This window comes from Protobothrops mucrosquamatus, unplaced genomic scaffold, assembly GCF_001527695.2.
Source record: "Protobothrops mucrosquamatus isolate PMUCROS unplaced genomic scaffold, P.Mucros_1.0 scaffold555, whole genome shotgun sequence".
Lineage (NCBI taxonomy): Eukaryota > Metazoa > Chordata > Lepidosauria > Squamata > Viperidae > Protobothrops > Protobothrops mucrosquamatus.
In genome coordinates, this window is record NW_015386858.1 from 970,644 (window position 1) to 992,731 (window position 22,088).

Here is a 22,088-nt window from a genome sequence, read left to right on the forward strand (position 1 = left end):
GTTTAAACTGGTTTAATACTTCCATTTATTTCCTTTTATTCCCTTAAAACTAATTTGATTCTTCCATTTGTTGCCATTTATTCTCTTAAAACTGATTTAATTGTTCTGTTTATTTCTGATCCACGAAACCTATAACCTCCATGCCATTTCTCACTCTTCTTATTCCTTTCTGCTTTGCTTTTTATTCCCTCTCTTTCATTTATTTTTTTTCATCTTCACTGAAAGAAAATCCCTCCAGGTCCCCACTATAATCTATGGTTCAAATGAAAGCAGCCTGTTCTTATTTATTATTTACTAACTTTCTGTAAATCTTGGCCCCACATTTAGGCCCCATATAAGTTATCAGCAGGCATACAACAGCAAAAATCACATTAATTCTTTAAAAGCATGCCACAGGGTGTAATAAGTTGGGGGTTTGTAGTCACTGAGTTGTGGGGGGCACGGAGGGAGGCTCAGCCAATCTCACTGTTTACATGTTATACTTTGATAATAAAGGTTCATTCAAATGCAAACTTTTCCTTTTCAATAAAAATTTGTTTGTATCATTGAAAGTTCCGTAGTTGTGTTTTTGGGAGGTGGAGTGAGTGGGGAATTTTACTTTTTGCCTCATTTTGCTCTTTTAACAAGAATGCGCCCCAATGCCCCCCTGCATAGCCAGAAGCCTCTTGCCATCCCCATTCTCCTGCTGCACTTCCCCAGCCCCTCTTTCCCTTCCTTTGAAACAATCCCCCAGCTAGAAGGAAGTGGGGAAGAAAACCATCATGAGACACTCTTCTGTTTTAACTTTTTTTCCTTGTTGCTTTTTGGAGTTTTCAGCTTGCTTTTGTGGAAGCTGAGGAAGACGCCTGCCTGCCTACGCCTGCCTGCCTACGCTCTTCCCCCTGTCCCAGGCTTTCATTGAGGATTGGCGGGGGGGGGGGGAGAAAGCTGTTCGGTTTTTAATTCCCCTCCCATCTGCTGGGTGGTTGCAGCAGGTTTTGGTCTCTTCTGTCATGCTTTGAAGTTACCCATGAAGCACGTTTGTTTTGGGGAGGACCCCCACTCTGGTTGCTAAGCTTGCTTAAATCTTCCACCTCCTCCTCACCGGAGCCCCCTTTGTCTGCAACCTGCCCTAACCCCTGCCTCACCTTGCCTTGCCCCGCGGCAATGGCACCTCTTCCCTGTCCCCTCCCTTGCCTTACTTCACCCTGCAGGATGAGCCTCCTACTCACTGCCTCACCCGCCAGAGAACCCCTGGATCGCCCCCAATCCTGCCCGGCCCCCACAGGCATCTCAAGAGCAACATCAAGGTGACAATGCCCACTCGGCCACGCCCATTTGGTGGCCACGCCCACTTGGCCACACCCATTCAGTGACCATGCCCATTTGACCACACCCATTTGGTGGCCACACCCACTTGGTGGCCACTCCCACTTGGTCACACCCATTTGGTGGCCACGCCCCCGGCACCCGGCGATGTATAAGTGGGTTTCAGGTTGCAGTTTGGGCACTCGGTCTCTAAAAGGTTCGCCACCACTGACCTAAAATCTGCATACCTCACCCAAACTCTACGAGTCATTAGCCCAGCCCCAGGGAAGCAGGATATGACTTTTGGGACATAATAGGATTAAACCACATATACTGTAAGAACCCATCTCACTTTACATCTTAAGAAGACAGAACTCTTGGAATATCTCTTCAAACAGGCATCTTTATTAAGAGAAAATGATTGCAGGCGTTCTAGACAGGATCTGAGGGATCAACCTCTACCATTCAATGTTTTAAGTGTTCCCAAGCAGCCCTCACCCCACAGTCCTTCTGGGCGATGATCACTCATCCTCTCTTTTCCCAGATCCCAGGCGTTACATTGTTCCACCCCTTTTCCCTCACTGCCGGCAAAAGGGAGACTGTGACAGATACCAAGGCCTAGAAAAGCACACTCAGACTCAGTTCAAAGTTCATGCCACAGGAACAGGAAACTATTCCAAACAAAAGGCTTTCAGAGGGTATACCTACTCCACATGTGCTCAGCCCTCGATTTCTCTCCTCCTTCCTGCCAGAACCATCTTTCAGTCTGGCTCGTCAATAAACTGTAATCTTCTTCCCAAAGCAGTCGCCATGTTGTTTATTTATCCCCGGCTTGGATGAACCAGGATGAAGACTTTACTTCCCACAAGCCTTAAATTAAATATGAATTATCAAGTGAGGAGGAAAGATCAATAAAGTCTTCTAGCAGTAGCGAAAAATGGTAACTGAAGATCATTGCTGCTGACTGGCACTCTGAACTGAGTCCCTAAACAGGAAAACCTACAAAAAGAAGATGCCTCATAAAAACACACACGTCAACCAGAGCAGGAGGAGCTTCCAGAGAGCAGAGACATTCTTCGCATGGGCCGAGGAACCTATGACACGGACCCTCACCGCAGGACCAGAGGAGGTTTCGGAGCACGTGGTCCTGGCTGGGAAGGCAGACTAAAGGGGGAGGAGTAGAGGCAAAAGGAGAGGAAGGGGCGGGGCTGCAGGGCAGGATGGGAGGGGGAGCTCAGGCACAACAGGGCACTCTCCACATGTGCAGAGGAACCACGGATGCAGATGCCCAGTGGAGAAACAGGGAGCCCAGGCTGGGAAGGCAGATTGGGGGGGAGGGAGGGAGGAGCAGAGGCTGCCAAGGGGAGGGGCCTGCATGTGGCCCCCGTGTCGCCTTCCACCTGGCCCCGGATACTACTCAGCAGCTTCCCACCAGGTAGGAGCAGCCCAGAATGGGTGGGCGGCTGCCTCCCAAGAGAGAGAGACAAGCGCCCGCTTCCCCCAGAGCACGAGAGGAAAGACGGGAGGAGCAGGCAGCCTGCAGGAGGGCAGCGCCGTGGCGACTAAACAACCAGGGCACCGATAAGCGGCACCAGATCCACTTAGCAGCAGCAGCAGCACCCTGAGCAAACCCCGAGCTCCAAGCCTGGCAGAGCGCAGAGTTGCAAGGTGAGCTGTGGAAGAGAGGGGAAACGCAGCAGGATGTCCACTGCCATTCCACTATTTTAGTCACTTGGACAAAGAATGCAATACGTTTTGTCTAGGCGTAGGGGTGGGGAACCTTGGCTCTTTTAGGACTCGTGGACTTCAACTCCCAGAATTTCTGAACCAGCCATTCTTGACTGAGGAATTCTGGGTGTTGAAGTTCACAAGTCATGAAAGAGCCAAGGTTGCCTACCCCTGGGGCTCTACCTAACTGTGATCTGTTTTTGACAAAGACATGTTGGCTTCTAGTAAGAGCTTTGCTGCTTTCTAAATGTCCACAGATTCCTTGCTTCATTATCTTTCCCAGGATCTTCCCAGGTACTGATGTCAGGCTGATTGGTCTATAATTTCATACATCCCTGATTTTTTTTGTTGTTTGTAGTATTTTATAAAATGTAGTATTTTATAAAAAGGAAGGAAAGAGAATAAGAAATTGTTTACGCTCCTTTCCCCTGGGCATAGGGGGATAGGTGAGCTGCCCGAGGTAGGAGTTGAGTTCCNTACTCACTGCCTCACCTGCCAGAGAACCCCTGGATCGCCCCCAATCCTGCCCAGCCCCCACAGGCATCTCAGGAGCAACATCGAGGTGACAATGCCCACTCGGCCACGCCCATTTGGTGGCCACGGCCACTTGGCCATGCCCATTTGGTGGCCACGCCCACTTGGTCACACCCATTCAGTGACCACGCCCATTTAACCATGCCCATTTGGTGGCCACACCCACTTGGTGGCCACTCCCACTTGACCACACCCATTTGGTGGCCACGCCCCCGGCACCCGGCGATGTATAAGTGGGTTTCAGGTTGCAGTTTGGGCACTCGGTCTCTAAAAGTTTCGCCACCACTGATCTAAAGTTTATGCCTTTTGCAATCAGCTTTGTAGCTAAGAAATGGTAGTGTCTTCGAGTATCTCTTACTCTCTTAGGTATCTGCTTTAAAACCACGATTTCTTTATTTTTATATTGTAATGGCTCATCTCTCACTTTTCTCAGTACTTCATCTCTTGTAGTTTTCTTTATGAATCTTACATATACTTCTCTTGGTAGTTTATTCTTCCTTGCATTGCTTGAATTCATTTGAAATGTTTCATCTCTCTCCATTTGCATCCCTGCTTTATCTGCCTTCAAAGCTTCTGGTAAAAGCTCAGTGATCACATCTGCTATGTTTTCTTCTCTGTCCGCAGGCATATTTTGAAATCTCAAATAGTGTTCTGCCTTTTCCATTTTTAGAATTGCAACTGTCCCCTCTAGATTTTGATTGGCTTGTTCTAATTTTTCATTTTCTTGTGATAACATTTCCATTTTTATCAATATCCTCTGATTTATTTTCCATTTTCTGAATTCTTTGTTCCTTTTTAATAATCATTTGATGTTGAGCTTCAAATTGTGCCTTTACATCCAAGATTTCTTCGCTTAATTTATCAAAATTTCTTCATGTCTCTTCATGATTTTTTTGCATCATCTCTTGGACCAATTTTAGTGAGGCCTGTATTTCATTTTGGGCAGTGCTTATTTTCTCACACTGCAGCATTGTTTCAATAGATCCCTGGGTTGCTGGGCTAGATTGTCCAACAGAGGGTGCAGAAGAGGTCTTCTTCATAAGTCTAGTAATGTTGGATGTAGTCATTTTACAGCCAACAATCTTAAAATAAAGTCCTGGATGTAGGAAGATGCCAGCTGTTTTTGAGTAAATCCACCTCCTCCAGTCGAGTCTCCGAAGCAAAATGTTCACTTTCTCCAAATAATTTCTGTTTAGTTATAGCCAAAATCAACTATGAGGAGTCTTTTCCCTTGTAATCTCACACCAAGGCACTTTGTTTTCTACTGGTGTTGTCTTTTCAAGGTCAAAAGAGTTTTCCCAATATTTATTTATACTATCGTTTCTTCTTTCACCACTAGATGTCCTCATACACTTATTTATGAATGTCTGATATTCTTTAAGAGTTTTCCCTCTTTCTAGTTACTCGCCACTTTTAAGTTAATTCTTCTGGGTGTCTTTGCTTTTAGCTCTTCCCCATCAGGGGCTCAACATTTTATAATCCACAAGGAGAAGTATTAAAGCACTGGCTCACCCATCTCAGCACGCTCTTGACAGCCAGCTGTTTAGCGGAGCGCTTCAGCTGCAGCTCCTCATTTCCCCTCTGGCTTGGGATGACTTGGGCTGCGTCAGCTCATCCAGCAGCCTTTCCTCCACCTTTTCAGAGGGTTTCTTCAGTTCACTCCGATCGGCTGCCGCCTGATCCAAGCTTCTGGGGTGTCCCTCCTTTTTTGTTGCCCCTCCAGGGCAACTTTCTGATCCTTTAAAGTTTGCTAGGCAAAGTGAAATCAGATTGGGAAGCAGGAGAGCCGGCTTCTTCCATCCGTCCTGTCCGCCACCAAAACTGCATTCTAACCACTATGCCACCACAGCTCCTAATACAGGTAGTCTACTTCATTAGTGATCATTCAAAGTTACAATGGCACTGAAAAAAAGTGACTTATGACTGTTTTCATACTTGTGAGTGTTGCAGCATCCTCTTGGTCATGTGATCAAAATTCAGCAACTGGTTCATATTGATGATGGTTGCAGGGTCTCTGGGTCATGTGATCACCTTTTGCAACCTTCTGACAAGCAAAGTCAATGGAGAAGCCAGATTCACTTAACAACCATGTTATTAACTGCAATGATTCACTTAACACCTATGGCAAGAAAGGTCGTAAAATGGGGCAAAACTCACTTAACAACTGTCTCACTTAGCAACAGAAATTTTTGGTTCAATTGGGTGTCAAGGACTACCTACACTACAGATCAAGGATTCGACAAGAGGAATTTAATTACTCAGACTGACAGAAGCTGAAGAAAAGATTCTACAAATTGGTTCTGAGTGGATTGTATAAATGCTGTCAATTCCATTTGACTCATTAAGCCGAGCTTAAGCCAAAACTGACTTAATATAATTTGTGAATCAGGCAGCAGAGTAACAGAAAATTAGAGAGATCTGATAACACTAACATAGAACAGTATCTGTTTTTAAAAATTACACAAGTTGCATTATGAACGTCAACACACTTTTATTCAAAGTGCCTGCCCTTTCCTCCAATATTAAAAACATAATTGTAGAAACAGCTAAACTAACCTTGTGCTAACAATAAGAATGTTCTCTTGATTGCCTATTTAGCATCATTTTGAATAAAATCCACATGACTAAATGCTGTGCCCACATTCAAATACTCTGCAGACAATGCTTCAGCCTCTGCAGTGAAACAAAAGATGTCATTTTCTTGTTACACTGAGAGAAACAATTGAAGCACCATCAGGATTGTGACCAAAGGTTTTTTTTAAAAAAATATTGTACTGTATTTCTCCTTGGATGAGAAATATGGCATGGTGAAAAGGTGGCTTTACCCTTGTCTCATATTGCAGTCTATTCTTTTGTGGTTTGGGGATCCCTTTTCTCCAAATATAGTTTCAAACATCATTCACACAATACAGTAGGCATTGAATGGATATTGCCTGGTGGTAAATCAGGCTCCTTTCATTCACAGCTAGAGATAAAATGTTGAATGAAAGTCTAATGGTAGGAAATATAAGCAGTACTTCTGGTATTGTTGCACTCTAAGTACCCATCATTCCTCATCATTGGACCTAATGGGAGCTGGATTTCACCAGTATCTGGAAAGCTGCCTATTGATTTAAAAACAACAGAGTTTGGATTAAAGCTAGGAGGTGGATAACCTACATTTCATGGTGGAGCTCTCGTGTTTTCTTTTAAATAGGTTATGAAAGAGAGATTGTTTTGCAAGTCTTGGAGGCAATCAAAGATTGTCATTTACAAATTTTCCTTAACCGTTTTCCCATGGAAAGTGAGCATCAAGAAGGGCCCATGGACCTGACACAGCATGGATCTTTATAGATGTTTTGTTAAATGCTACATTTCTTTGTCTCCATTAGGTGAGAGCCTTTGAACCTGCAAACCAAATTTTAGCACCCTCAGGTGAGGAATTGCCAAATACAGCTTTTCATGGAGGGAGGGGAGGAGAGGCCTGATGTGCTGAGAGTCCTTCTTGCCACAGCAGCAGAGTAATGTGCTATCTTTTTCGGAAGTCATTTTTGAAGCAAAGTAGGATAGGGAAGGCTGGAAATAGCTGCTTATTGGTGGCAAGACCAGGAACATGGAGTCACTAGCTGCCAGAAGGTCTTCTGAAAAAAGAAAATGATGACTACGTCAAAAGAGAGACAATAGGCAGAAGAGAAAGAACTACCATCAGACAAAATAATACAAGAATTCCAGCTAATCACATGCTTAGATCTGGGTCAACAAGATCAACCATATATATATACATATGTTCCAATACAATTAGGAGCCCATTAGCACAATACTCCCAAAGTCTCAGCAAGGTCGAAGGCAGCAGTGAAGAGATTTGAATTGCAGGCCTAGCCTCTTCCAGGATGCAGGATCTGGTTCTGGCAGTTTCGCTTCTCAGGCCCTTCAACTCCTGGAGGCAACTCAAGGTAGCCCATACTTGGAGGATGTTACTTATCAAAGGCTCTTAGACCCAGAATGTTCAATACTGCATGTTGCAGAGCACCTTTTGCAGCTACTGTTATGAGGAGAAGGAAGAAAGGTTTGCTTTGTCTCCCTGCAGGTGAGCATCTCTGACTAGGCTGTAGAACAGAATCTTGCAATAAAACCTTATGGAACCTGGGGTCCCCAGAATGTGCTGGATTCCCAATCAGAGCCAGCATCCATGGCTGGCAACAGATTGGGCGTATCTGCTGCTCTCAATGGACCTTTGGTTTGGTCTTTTTTCCTGTCCAGGGCTCCATAGAATGAAAAGGAATGAAGTGAAAATAAAACAATGAGAACTTCGCAGCATTCATGTATCAATAACAGTCAGATGCTTTTTTTTCACATACTGAAATGCCCCCTAAGTGCAACCAATGTGAAATATTATTTTTTCTTTATTTTTTTATTGATTGGAGTATTTTAATGTTTTAAAGCCAAAGGGTGATTCAGGCATAATCTTAATAAAGTAATATTAAGTAATAATCAAACAATCCTTAATTAAATGGTTCCAGCCAAATTATAGATATTTTTCCCTCTGCTTTATCACTCTCTTTATATCTGAAAACAACAAAAATTGAAACCATTGATCTCTCATTTTTAATAACATCTACTGTAGTTTTCAAATACATGCAAATAAGTATTCTGAGCCCTTGTTTTTCCCAATAGTGATGAGACAGAAATTTTTAACTTAAGAGCCAGTTTGATGTAGTGGTTTAGATACTGGCCTAGAAATCAGGAGATAGTTAGTTCTAGGCTTCCCTTAGAGATGAAAGTAAGCTGAGTGACTTGGGTCTAGTCAGCGCAGCCCACCCCACAGGTTTGTTGTTGGAAAAATAGGAAGCGGGAGGATTAGAAATATATAGTGCCTTCAGCTGAGCAGAACTAAAAGCAGGATAAAAATCAAATACATATTTATTTACGAACTAGCATAGATACAGGTGAATAACACTAGGAATATATAACATTGGAAAAGAAGGAAGGAAAGAGAAGAGAAGGATGATCAGCAGTAAAGTGAGTGGAGTCAATTATACCGGCTATGACTGCCCCATTGGGAGACTTGAAAGAACAGGTAGGCATAGTTCAACATGGAGAAGATCTATTTATGTTGTCACTAGGAATCAGAACCAGCTTAATGGCACAAACTAACCAGTCAGTCAGTTGGTCAGTCAGTCAGTAGATTAGTCAATTAGAAGATACGGGTACAGATTATATCCCCTGAGCTGCCATTAGACATTGCCAATACCAGCAGAATTAGAATCAGCACATAGCTTTAGAACAATTTTATCTGCAAGTTCCTGGTGTTTCTAAATTCCCCACCTTCTTTACCTTAATTTTAGCAGCTGGGATATATGCCAACTAGTAGGCTTGACCCTCTTGGAAAATAACATGAAGAGGAAACCCAAGACTTATTCTAACTCCGCATTGGTAGACTGTCTACTCACCTCCTTGAGTGGACAGTGGGCACATGCCAACCACTCTTGGCTGTATAAGGAGAAAATGGTCGTCGTGCCCAAAATGAGGCATATCCATATGATGATGTTCCAGACAGGGTTTTTTCTCTTATCATTTAGAACAAAGTTAAGCAACACTATGAAAACAAACAGAAAAAGGATTAATTGTATATATTCCAATCACACTGAGCCAAGGAGATAATTATTGATTTCTAATAATTGTTATTTGCAATACAAATATTCTTCGTTACCAAATCTAAAATAACAGCAATTCCCATGTTAATTATAAGACAATACTGTATGCCTCATCCCTACTCCTATGGAGGTAAAATAATTTGGGAAAGAAAATTCTCAAAGCAATACCCTTGTAGATGGAACTCCCTGCTCCTAGAACCTAGGCTATTTCCCTGTTCCTCTTTTATCTGCATCCTGATTACAACTAAAGTTTAGTCATGGTCAGGACGCAGATAAAAGAGTACTTGCATCTGTTTTGGAATTGTAACTGGACTTCTGAAATAGCAACATTTTGTTTTCCAGTTATTAATTTTGTTTTTGCTCTTTGCTCTTGCTTTTTAATTTGTAAAATTGTTTGACCTTATTTTTTCCCCTCCTGTTGGAGTAAAGAATCTGAATTTTCTCAGGGAAGAACCACTGTTTACTCAGTCAGTGACTAGCAAAATTTGAAAAAAATACGACACCAAAATAATTTTCTCAGGGATGAAAAAGCAGCCTCCAACCTAAGCATACAATGCACCATCTGAGGGAATAATACAATGCACATGGCTGCCTGGGAAATTCTGGGAGCTGAAGTTCACACATTTTAAAGTCCCCAAGAATGAGAAACACTGGTGGGGGTGGGGGAGGATAATGCCCTGAATCTTTCCTTAGCTAGTCTTTCTCAATTTAGGAAGCTCCACGTTTGAGGCAAGCAATTCCCAGGATTCTGTAGCCAAGATGTCCGAAGGCTGTGATGACTGAGCATACTGGAAATTATAATAATAATAATAAATCTGGAGCACATGAGGTGGGGTGGAGGTTCGTTCTCTAAGCTTGTGGGTTTCGTTACCAGGCTATGTAACCTTTTCAGTGGAATTTAGGGGATGTCAGTGTCAGTGTACTTCTGTTTATAAGGTCTCCGTGTTTTCAGGTGTGGGTCACAAGGGAGGGTCCTGTGATAGGTTTTGTGATGGGTCAGGTGTGGGTCACATAGGGTGAGGGTCTTGTGAGGGGTTAGGGTTAGATGGATCACAAGACCCACCACAAGACTCTGACCACTGGCTTCATATAGTTTGAATAAATTTGGAGCAACTCCACCTCCCAGTGGTAAAAAAAAATGTATCAAAAGGAACACGAGTGTGTACCATTTGGGAAGTGTGGAAACCCAAAACCAGAGGAGGGTAGGACAGAATGAAAGAAGGTTCACCAGGAGCAATCCATGCCACGTTATTTTTTTACCGGCCTTGCTTGAATCCTCTGAGTAAAAGTTCAGTCCATTTTCTGAGGGAGTACTGACCTCCTATCGTGGCAAATAGCACAAAGATGACAGGAAAGAAGATGCTAAAGGCCAAGGTGTTTAGGTATTCATGGACAGCCGCTGAGAGAAGGAAGACAATCAGCATAGCTCCACCTCGGGCTCTCCCTCCAACCAGCTGAAAGAGAAGGAGCACATGAGACCTCATCTTGGTACTTACCAATAAACAATGAAGACAGGCATAGAGTGATTACACACAGCAGATCTACTTTATGAGATAATATAGGGTGGGTTTGGTAAGCTTGCCAGTCCTTTCAGATACTCCAGACAGTAAACCAAACCAAATAATTGTGCTTTTATTGTAAAGTTACACTAATAGAATCTTGCAAGTCTGAAAGCACTTCCTTCCTTTCCGGCCTTTATTTTCTGAACAACAAGAGAGAATCCCTTCTGAGATGCTCTTCTACCCCCCAATTCCTGCTATGGGCTGAGGCATCTCTTGTTGACCATTGCCCTGGCTGAAGTTCTTCCTCCTGGCCCCAAAGTTTATTCTCATAGCCCATTACAACCTTACCTACCCACAGAATATCTTGATAAATATAGTAGTACAGCCAGTCATGTACAATCACATTCCATGTCCGAAAGAATCCAGAGAATGATTTGGAATTCCACCAGTCCTAGGCAGGGAGAATGGAATAAATAGCATGAAACTAGAACATCCCTGTATTTTTGGCAAGCAAAAGGACAATCCACTCTTGATCGTCCTGGACTTAGAAGGGCAATTGGGATTAGAATTTCCACCACTAAGTCAGTGGGAAAACCAGCAGGAATCTGCAACTCCCAAACAGGCTGCTGTTGGGTGTGGGAGAGCAAGCAGGTGCAACTGGGTATTAGGGAAGGGGTGAGACTGAGTGGCAAGGGGGGCATGAAAGGTGAGATTTCAGCCATTGGGAAGGCTGATGAATGATGTGGGATCATGTGGGATCTTGCAAAGTCTTTCAGAACATATTATTTGATTTCTCTTACAGTCCCTAAATATACAGGCAGTCTTAATTTAGTGACCACAATTGAGAGCAGCAACAAAGTGGTTAAGTGGTCGTTAAGTGGAAATAGTTGTGTTATTTATTTGTCAGATTTCTTTATTGCCAAATTTACATAGTTGCCCATCTCATCTGAAGTGACTCTGGTGCCATATGACAAAAGCAAAAAGTAAAATATTTTCAAATCCATTAAAACAATTAGCATAGATAAAAATGCTTGAAATCTTTTCAACTTTCCTTTCCTTTACAGACCTGCAGAGATTGTAAATATGAGGACTGATCATAACTTTACTTTACCATCATCGTTCTAACTGTGACCAACTGCTAAATGAGGACTACCTATATTTATTACTTTGATTACAAGTAATTTGATGCTTCAATGTCAGTTTCATCAGTACAGTTTTTTCAGCAAGTTAAAATTTGCTTTTCTTTTAGAGCCATAACATCTCAGAACTCTTTGCAAAGTTTTTCATACTGTTCTTCACAGAGTGGTCAATGGACCATTCAAGTCTATCCATGAGGAATGAAATCCAGACTCTCCGTATCTTTCTTGCAACCTCCCCCACTCCTTGTTATCACCTTGTAGAAAGAACGGTCTGCAAAGCGCAGGATCTCAGCAAACATGTTTTGCCAGCAGTGCAGGATGAAATAGTTGATCATGACTGCCAGAGTTATACCTGAATGAGAGAGGTAAAGAAATACATCAGTTCTTCCCAGAGATTAAAAATGCAATTATTCTTACGGATTTAAGGCAGACAACTGCCAATCAAATTAGACTTTTAGGTTAGACTTTTAGAGGTTAGCATCGTAGTGGAATATCTAATCATCCAGGTCATGGTTGGTCCAAGCAAAGCTGCCTTTTACAATTGACTGATAGTGGTTTTGTCAGTGCTGATAGTCTTCAAGTTGTGCTCCAGATGTTTTGGGATTGCACCCAAGGTGCCTATTACTATTAGTACTAACTGTGCTTTCTTTGGCCACAATTGTTCTATTTGCAGGTCTTTATATTTTGTGATTTTTTTCCAGTTCTTTCTCTTTTCTTCTGCTTTTTCCAAGTACTACAATGTGTGCTATTCAAACTTTTTTGTTGTAGGATCCGATCTGGGTCAGTCACTGGGACCAAATGTTTTGTCTTTCACGCTTTTGGACTCTAGCCTAGGCTAGAGAAAGTTTCCTGAAGATGGGCACCAGCATGAGTCCGAAAGCTTGGAAGAGAAAACCCCTGTTCCAGGTGACCGACCCAGATTGGATCCTGCAACATTATCCTAGGACACGTACATTTGCCTTCATTCGTGAATTTTGTCTTATTGATAATTGTTAACATAAAGTGTTGTGTGGCAGGTGCTTGTCTGCTTTAATTCTAAAGTGCCAGAACACTTTAGTGTCTTTGTTTTCTACTGTTTGTCTATCTTGTGCTCTTACCAGTTCTCCTTGCAGGTAAGTGTTATTATTATTATTATTATTATTATTATTATTATTATTATTATTATTATTATTATTATTATTATATTTTTACCCACCTTTGAATATATAACTCAAGGGGGCAAACAGACACAATATTGAAGGTGAAGGTTCATTCTCCGAGCTTTAATCCATAACTCTACCGACCATCCTATCAAAATTCTGGATATGCTATGTCAATGACACATTTGTCATCATCAAACACTCCCAAATTGAAGAAACAGACTGTCTACTCAATAACGTATTCCCTGGGATGAAATTCACATGCAAAGAAGACAACAGACAACAGACCACCCATTCCTCGACATCGACATAAGGAGACTAGACAATAGAGAACTGGAAACCCGCATCTACCCCAAACCCACGCACATGGATCAGATCTTCTTCAGAAGGGCCAGCACAAACTGCAGCACCACAACACTAAAAAAAAGCAGAAGAGAAATAGCTGCTTAACGTCTTTCTACATAACGGCTATCCAAAAAACTTCATATTCCAACACACAGCACCCAAACCACAAGAGACCACTAACCCTACAATACACAAGAGTGGGGTCAGAAATGACAGCCAGAATTTTCCAAACCTAGGAATAGCAATAACCTACAAACCCATAGCCACATTCCACCAGGAATTATCCAAAACCAAAGACAAGATACAGAAGGATGAAAGAAACTATGTAATCTACAAAATCAACTGTAACGATTGCAACCAATTCTATGTGGGACAAACATCACATCAGTTAAAACCAGGTTCCCTGAACACTAATTTGGCAGTCAAATGTTGCGATCCCAAATCCTTAATCTCTACTACACTGACACCAAACAGCACCAGTTCAATTGGAGCAACTGCAGTTGCTTCAGTTCATTTTTTCTATGTCTTTCTCCCAGCTTGGAATAAGAACCAGACCAGATTTCAATTCCTACAATGCAAAATTTTATTCTGTCATTTGTCCATTATGCATTTGCATTATGCATTCTTATAATCTTACAGAAGGAGAAAGTCCTGTACAGAATTGTTTAGCTGTTCCATCTAATAATGAGTCATGTGTTTCAGCAGCAGCTAAGCTGCCTCCTAAGGTTTCAGCCGCCCATTGCCAGCTGCCTTGTAAACCTATCCTTGCAGCCAGGACTACAAAATTGTTTTTCAGAAGTAAAGTAAGATAGCATTTTTGGTAAGTAGAATTTTATGAGCAGCACCATAGTCTCCAGCTTTCTCCCACGTCTATAGAATTTTTGCATACCCCTTATTGCAAGGAAAGATGATGGACTTTGAGAATTTGAACAGGACAAAGTTCAAAGGGGCATAGTGCGTGGCACTTGGAGAATAATTGAGGCAAAAGCAGAAGAAAAGAATAAGTATCTACAGGTTGCTAAAGCCCTTTTACAGGAAACAGAATCATCCAACAATGAATTCATAAAGACTTCTTTGCTGGACATTTGTTCTATTTCACATACTTTCATCATGAATAAAACTAGCAGACTTCCAGATCTACCTCATCATTTTCTGTGGGTGCTACATATAGTCCAAAATCATCTATATCTTGGGCTGTGGGATGAGGTAACAATTTATTTATTTATTAAATTTATATGATGCCCATCTTGCAACCCAAAGCAATTCAACATGGCTTACAATGTATCACTGAGTTGCTACAGGTATTCCTGGACTTATGATCACAATTGAACCCAAAATTTCTTTTGCTAAGTGAGACAGTTGAGTTTTGCCCCATTTTATGACTTTTCCTGCCACTTCTTGAGTGAATCATTGCAGTTGTTAAGTTAGCAACCCAGTGGTTAAGTGAATCTGGCTTCCCCATTGATTTTGCTGGTCAGAAGGATGCAAAAGGTAATTGTGCTACCCTCCGGGGCACTGCAACCATCATAAATACATGCCAGTATTTATGGCATGTATTTTGATCACATGAGCATGTGGGATGCTGCAACAGCTATAAGTGTGAAAAATAGTTATAAGTCACTTTTTTCAGTGCTGTGGTATCTTTGAAGGTCACTAAACAAATGGTTCTCAATTGAGAACTACCTGTTGTACGTCTTCACTTTCTCTAAAATGTGATAAATCAACCTTATCCTGTAATCCCATTACACAAATTAAATCATAATTGTTTCCACATACCAGGTACTACTGAATCAAAGATGAAAAGTAGCAGGATTTTGATGGTGAAGGGCTGCTTGTGCATATTTTTGGACATAGGGATGAAGGAGTATTTCATAAGGAAATTCACAAAATATATACTCGCCAGGAACTGTGGGACAGAGAGAAAAAATACTACCTTAGTGATCCACTGGCATCTCAATGTTCTGGCAAGGCATACTGGTTTCTTTGGCTATGACTAAGAACAACCTTCTTCTCATATAGGTTTCAGAAGCTGAATTTGGCTGCCATTTTAATCTCCTACAATGCCCAAATGCTGTCCTCCCTTTTCTTTAGTTTTAGTCAACCTGTCATAGATTTCTGTACCACTCACTTGCTGAGTGGCTCTAAGTTCCATTAACTCTGCTCTCTTTCAAACCCTTTTTCCTTTTGTTTTCCTTTGGGATATATTTGAAAATATGTACATTGTGTCTAAAGTTTTAAATTGTACATCTCTTAGGGGCAGTGAACTTTTTTGCATCAAACATGACTCAGGGCAAATGTTATAATTCACTCAAGGGTAGAGAACTCTGGGAAATTTAAATGGTGGCCTTTAGTCACTCAGGGTTTATTAAAGCGTTATTGCTATTTACTACCATGGCCAGCTAATATACTGTAGGGTTCCCAATTAAGCTCAGTCTTGTGAGAAAATGCAATAGTGTCCAAGCACATTTCTAATCCATAAAGAGGCCAGATAAAACCAACTAGCCAATGGAAACTTAATGTGTTTTACTCACCTCAACCAATTTTTGGATGACGTAACTCCAGCGAATGTATGGATCTCTATAAGGAAAGGAGTAGGGATTGGGTTGAGATGTGATAAGGGTGCAGTTCCCTTTTCTTGGGAAATACAATGGTTACACCATTGCTCTAGGGACATGGGCTGTAGACACTGAAGCCTGTTTTGCCCACTCTTTTTCTGATACAGCTGAGAAACCAAGGAGCTCAGAAACACAAGGATGATATGCTAGGACTTACCTTGGATAGCTCTTTCTGTAGATCAAAGTAGGGCAGAAGAGAAAATACAAGTAGGCTGATAATTCAGGAGGGCTTATCTTCCCTGGAGTGGGAGAAAGAAGCAAAGGAACTATTGAAACTACACAGGGACAAGTACAGTTTGTGTTGTACACTGAAGAAATAGTTGCTCTGGAGCACAGATGATGCTCAAGTGGAGTCATCTTATCTCTGCATAACGTTTCAGCAGGAGGAATGCAGAGCTTTATGTGTACGTGATGATAGCAGTAGCAGTAGCATTTAGACTTATATATTGCTTCACAATGTTTTGCAGCCTCTCTAAGCGGTTTACAGATTCAGCATATTGTCCCCCAACAATCTGGGCTCTCATTTTGCTGACCTCGGAATGATAGAAGGTCAACTTTGAGCCGGTGAGAATCGAACTTCTAGCAGTTGGCAGAATTATCCTGCAATACTGCATTCTAACCACTGCGCCACTACGGCCCTTCTTATTAAGATACTTATGTACAAAAAGTAGCTGCAAAACCCACTATAGTTAAGGTGTAATACAGGATGCAGAATTCAGCTTTCTGAAAACATCTGTCTCCATTGGTATACAAAAGCAACAAACAAGGAAAGCGTCTATTCCATGTGTTCACAAGGATATGTATAAGGAAAAAAAATGCAATCAATAAAATCTTGCACTATATGTCAGATTTTTTAAAAAACATTTTGAGCTGCTTTGTATCCTAATAAGAAAAATAAATAAATAGATAAATAAATAAATCTTTCATGTTTTGCACCTCTTCATGCAAAATGAAGTCTGGCAAATAGGAGAAACTGCGATTTGGTGAAGGATATGGGGAAGTGAACTTGATCCAAGCAAGAGGTTTCTTTTGCTTTACATCCATATAACTTTTCTTAGCATTTTGATATACTTAAAATCTACTTCAACATCTAACGTGATCCAATCACTGACAGGAAAATGGAAAATATAATCCAATAGTTCCTCAGCAGTCGTAGGTTGAGAAAGTCTGTGATTAGCATGTGGTTGGATGACTAGCTTATGCTACAACTAAAATGCTGCCATTGGTGGAAAATCAGTTTGGGGACTATGGTGACAACTTACAGTCATCGTAATTGTTGTGTCCTGGGCCTGTTGAGGAAACTCAGCAGGCCCAGAAAGGTTGCAAATGGTCCCAGGCATTGTAAAAGCTGCCCGGGACCAGACAGAGCATGTGCAAGGCGTGAAAATGCTGCGTTGCTATTGGTTAGCACTATCTGGGTTCCTCACCTTATAAAAGGCCTGTGCGCCTTTTGCTCTTTGCTTGGAATTGGAGAAGGAGAATAAAGAGCTATTGTTTCCACCATGCGTCTTCGTCAATTGCTTGCGAACCGAAAACACAACACTGGCGACGAAGGTGGGATCCTTTGCAAGCTTAAGAAATGAAGAAGGACTTACCCAGGAAGTCCTGACGAGGGAAGACGGCGTCTGCATCAGCGTCCCATTCCGCCAGTACAGCATCGCTGGAGGGTGAGCTCAGCTAAAAGACCCTTTCCCAAACATCTGTTTGCAGAGGAAGCAATTGGTGAAGGTCGTAAAGTTTACGATATCGAAGATTGGCCGCTTAACTGATTTCGATGTTTCCAACCCAGAGAGATGGAATTCCTACATAGCACGGGTGGAGAATTACTTTAGAGTAAATCAGATAAGAGAAGATGGCCTGAAGGCAGCAACTCTTTTGTGTGCCTGTGGACAAGACGCTTTTGACATCGCAGAAAATCTGGTGGCCCCTGCACCTCTCGAGTCAGTAACATATGCTGATCTGAAAAAGATGCTGAAGGAACACTTCCAGCCAAAGTTATCCATCATCGCTTGGAGGCACGCATTCGAGCAGAGAGACCAGAGGCCAGGTGAATCTGCTGAAGACTTTATTGCTGCCTTAAGGCAAGTGGCCAGGCCTTGTGAGTTGAAGGATCTGGAAGAGAGGCTGCGAGATCGCTTCGTTTGCAGCTTAAGGAGCAGAGACTTACAACAGAAGATCTTTGCAAAAAAGATGTTTCCTTCCAAGATGCCTTACAAGAGGTGGCAGCTGAGGAAGCAGTTGGCGGGGCTGTGAAGGCCTTGTAGCTCACCAGGAACTCTCCAGACACAGCAACCGTCCATCAAGAGGATGCTCGAGAAGGATCAGAAGCGGATCCTGAAGAGGAGGTGGACAGACTTCACCAGCCAGCTGAGAGGAGGCAGAAGGGACGTCCGGACAAGGCCCCAGCAGCTCTTCAATGCTTCGGATGTGGAGGACGCCACAAGCGAGCTGATTGCAGGTTCCGCTCCACCATTTGCCGGGCATGTGGCAGGCAAGGCCACATCGCATCCATCTGTTTGGGTTGCCAGAAGGTCCAACCTCAGGAAGAATTGCTTCAGAAAAGTACCAGGATCGCCAGCCAACACAGGGTGGGTTTCTGCGCATCGCGCAGGAGCATTCTAAGAACAGGGACACACAAGCCCCTTAAGAAGAAACTTTACATTAACGTAAGGTTGCAAGGGGTTCCCTTATTAATGGAGTTGGACGCTGGGTCCGCTCTCTCAATTATTTCAATTAACACATTCAAAAGGATTTGTAGTAATAGTGGCCTTCGAGTTAAACTCAGGCCATCGAATTTAATACTTACAGATTTTCAGAATTCTATGGTGTGTGTTAAGGGGGAGGCCACCCGTAAGGGGCAGCATAAGGATTTTGAAGGTCTCCTAGATGTGGTGGTAGTTGGGGCTGAACGTAGGAGTCTTATTGGACTCGATTGGTTCGAGGCTCTGGAAATCCAGGTAACTGGGCTGCACCATTTGCAAACGTTGAGCCTTGCAGAAGTCTGCAAGGAGTTTGCAGATGTGTTTAGTTCAGAGCTAGGATTCTACAAGGGGCCCTCCATTGCGCTACAGTTGGACCCAACTATCACGCCCATCAGGGTTAAGCCTAGAAGGGTACCTTTTGCCCTCAAAGATAAAATAGATGCTGAGCTGGACAAATTGCTCCAGCAAGGCATCTTAGAACCTGTGGATTCTAGTCCATGGGAAACCCCCATAGTAACGCCTCTAAAGGCTAATGGGGAAATATGTATATGTGCAGATTACAAATGCACACTGAATAAAGCGTTGCAACAGCACGCTTATCCAGTTCCTGTTGTAAGCCACATTCTGGCCTCCCTCAAGGGGGGGCGCATCTTTGTGAAACTTGACCTGGCACAGGCCTATCAACAGCTACCTGTTGATGAGGCAGCTGCAGAGGCCCAGACTATTGTAACTCACAGGGGGGCCTTCAAGGTCAAGAGATTGCAATTTGGGGTAAATGTAGCCCCTGGCATATTCCAAAGTGTAATGGAGAGCACACTTTGAGGTATTCCTGGGGTCTGCCCCTATTTTGATGACGTTCTCATTGCTGGGGGGTCATCTCAAAATCTAGCAGAGAGATTAAGGGCTGTCTTGCTTCGTTTTCGCAAAGCAGGCCTTAAGTTAAAGCAGGATAAATATAAGATAGGAGTCACTTCAACTGACTTCTTGGGTTTCAGGATTGATGCCCAAGGCATCCACCCTGCTGAAGACAAATTGCAAGCTATTCAGCAGGCCCCAAGTCTAAAGTCCAAGAGTGAGTTACAAGCCTTCTTGGTACTTTTGAATTTTTACCATGCATTTCTCCTACATAAGGCTGCTGTGGCAGAGCCGTTACATAGGCTCTTAGACAAGCAGGCTCCATGGCAGTGGACTAAAGTCCATGACAGGAGTTTCAATGAGGTTAAGACCTTGCTCACTTCCAATGCTGTTTTAGCACATTTCAATGAGCAACTGCCTGTTTGCATCGCATGCGATGCATCTCCTTATGGAGTGGGAGCAGTACTTAGTCATCGGAAGGCTGATGGGACACAAGTCCCTGTGGCCTATTATTCAAGGACTCTGTCATCTGCAGAGTGGAATTACGCTCAGATTGACAGAGAAGCCTTGGCAATAGTGGCTGGCATTAAGAAATTCCATGATTTCTTATATGGCCGCCACTTCACGGTCTATACAGACCATAAGCCTCTGTTGGGATTGTTTACAACCAACAAACAGACACCTCATATCATTTCTCCTCATATGCTGAGATGGTCCATCTTCCTGTCAGCATATGACTACATTTTAGTTCACAAACCGGGAAAAGAGATGGGCCATGCAGATGGCCTAAGCAGATTACCTCTGAAACAGGTAGAGCCAGACCCTGCTCTTGCCATTCATATTCTTTCTATTCAAGACCTGCCTGAATCTCCCCTCAATGCTAGGGACGTGGCTGCAGAGATTGCCACTGATCACACGCTTGCATGCGTGCTGACGTGGGTATTGTCAGGATGGCCTGACACATGTCCAGATGCGACATTTCAAAGTTTCTGGCAAAGGAGAAACGCACTGCCTACCTTTAATGGGTGCCTATTATGGGGGAGTAGAGTAGTTATTCCTGCCTCACTGAGGTCTAGGGTCTTGTCCTCACTGCATGAGGGACATCCAGGAATTGTGCGCATGAAAGCGCTTGCGTGCAGCCATCTTTGGTGGCCTGGGCTTGACAGGTGCACGGGTGCCAAGTGTGCCAACAATCATGGCCTGAAATGCCTCAGGCCCCAGTACACAGGTGGGAGGAGATGCACACCCCTTGGTCACAGGTACATTTAGATTATGCGGAGCCGTTTCAGGGGCAATTCTTCCTTATCCTTGTGGATAGCCACTCCAAGTGGCTAAAGGTTGTACCTGTCTCCTCCACTACTACTGCCAGGACCATCCAGGTGTTAAGAGGAATTTTTGCAACCCATGGCCTTCAAGATGTGCTTGTATCTGACAATGGTCCTCAATTTACATCTTCTGAGTTCCAGGCTTTCCTTCAGGCCAACCTGATCCGGCATGCAACGTCTGCTCCCTTTCACCCTTCCACCAATGGGCAAGCGGAGAGAATGATGTGCACCACCAAAGACGCACTCAAAAGACTAACATACGGCAGCTGGCATCACAGGTTAGCAGATTTCCTTCTTGCACATCGCACCACATCATGCACTGCCACTGGGAAGAGCCCAGCTGAACTGCGCTGGGGTCACCGCCTCATTACTAAGTTGGATAGACTGCACCCTGACTGGGTGGCTTCACAGGTGTCACAGCCGCAGACACCTAGGAGACTTCAGGTGGGCGATCCGGTCTGGGCTAGAAACTATGGTCCTGGGCGCCTCTGGGTCCCTGCTGTCATCTGTAAGATCTCTGGACCTCTATCATATGAAGTGACCCTGGGAGATGGTCGCGTCCTGAGGCATCACATCGATCAACTGCGCTGGCGCTTGTCCCATGATGCTTCCACCCCTGCCTCTGCTCTCGAGGGGGAGGGGGCCCAGGAGCCAGATCGCACTTCAGGTCAACATCCTGAGACCCTGGCCCATTGCTTCTGGGAAGTACCGCAGGACACCAGGGATTTCCCAGGGGTGGAGCACGGGCATCCTCACGGTTCAGCTATTGCTCTGAATTGGGAGTCATGTGTATCTGCAAGAGCTCCAAACAGGGATTCACCTGAGGAGGAGTTTGCCATAGAGGCAGCTCCTGACTCTGGCACTTCGGCCACTGGGGACTGGAACGATTGGGGCACTCCTGCAATGCAGGTCACGTCCGAGACTGGTCGTGGACTCGAGGGATTAAGTTCCCTGGAGCCATCCAGGGTAGTTGGGGAATCCTCAGCCAATTCAGAAGGAGCTCTAAAGGAGCCTGGAAAGAGCTCTGGCAATTTCGCCAGTACGCCTCACCAGGGGTCACCTGCAAAACGTGTGCATAAAAGTCCTGGTCTGGAGAGCCCATCAGATGGGCCGGTAGGCCAGGCACCCTTAAGTACAAGTCCTGGTCTGCCTAGCTGAGCAGTTGAGCTGACAAGCCAGGCCCCCTCCCTAACCTTGCGTAAGTCACAACGGGCTAAGGCCCCTCCTAAGCATCTAGGCAATTATGTGAGGTTCCTGTCAACACAAGGGACCTTACAAGTCTAG

The 22,088-nt window shown here is 43.6% G+C and overlaps 1 protein-coding gene across 1 annotated transcript in view; it reads right to left on the reverse strand.

Annotated features, from left to right (window-relative positions):
• Positions 1-7,118: 7,118 nt before the first annotated feature.
• LOC107288521 (sterol O-acyltransferase 2-like) overlaps positions 7,119-22,088 on the reverse strand; it is a 28,234-nt gene continuing 13,264 nt past the window's right edge. The window contains exons 8-15 of the mRNA XM_029284381.1: positions 16,080-16,161; positions 15,839-15,884; positions 15,084-15,213; positions 12,078-12,175; positions 11,037-11,135; positions 10,501-10,636; positions 8,979-9,124; positions 7,119-7,169 (exon numbers count right to left, since the gene is read on the reverse strand). Coding sequence (XP_029140214.1) covers positions 7,119-7,169; positions 8,979-9,124; positions 10,501-10,636; positions 11,037-11,135; positions 12,078-12,175; positions 15,084-15,213; positions 15,839-15,884; positions 16,080-16,161 — 788 coding nt within the window. The remainder of the gene's footprint in view (positions 7,170-8,978; positions 9,125-10,500; positions 10,637-11,036; positions 11,136-12,077; positions 12,176-15,083; positions 15,214-15,838; positions 15,885-16,079; positions 16,162-22,088) is intronic.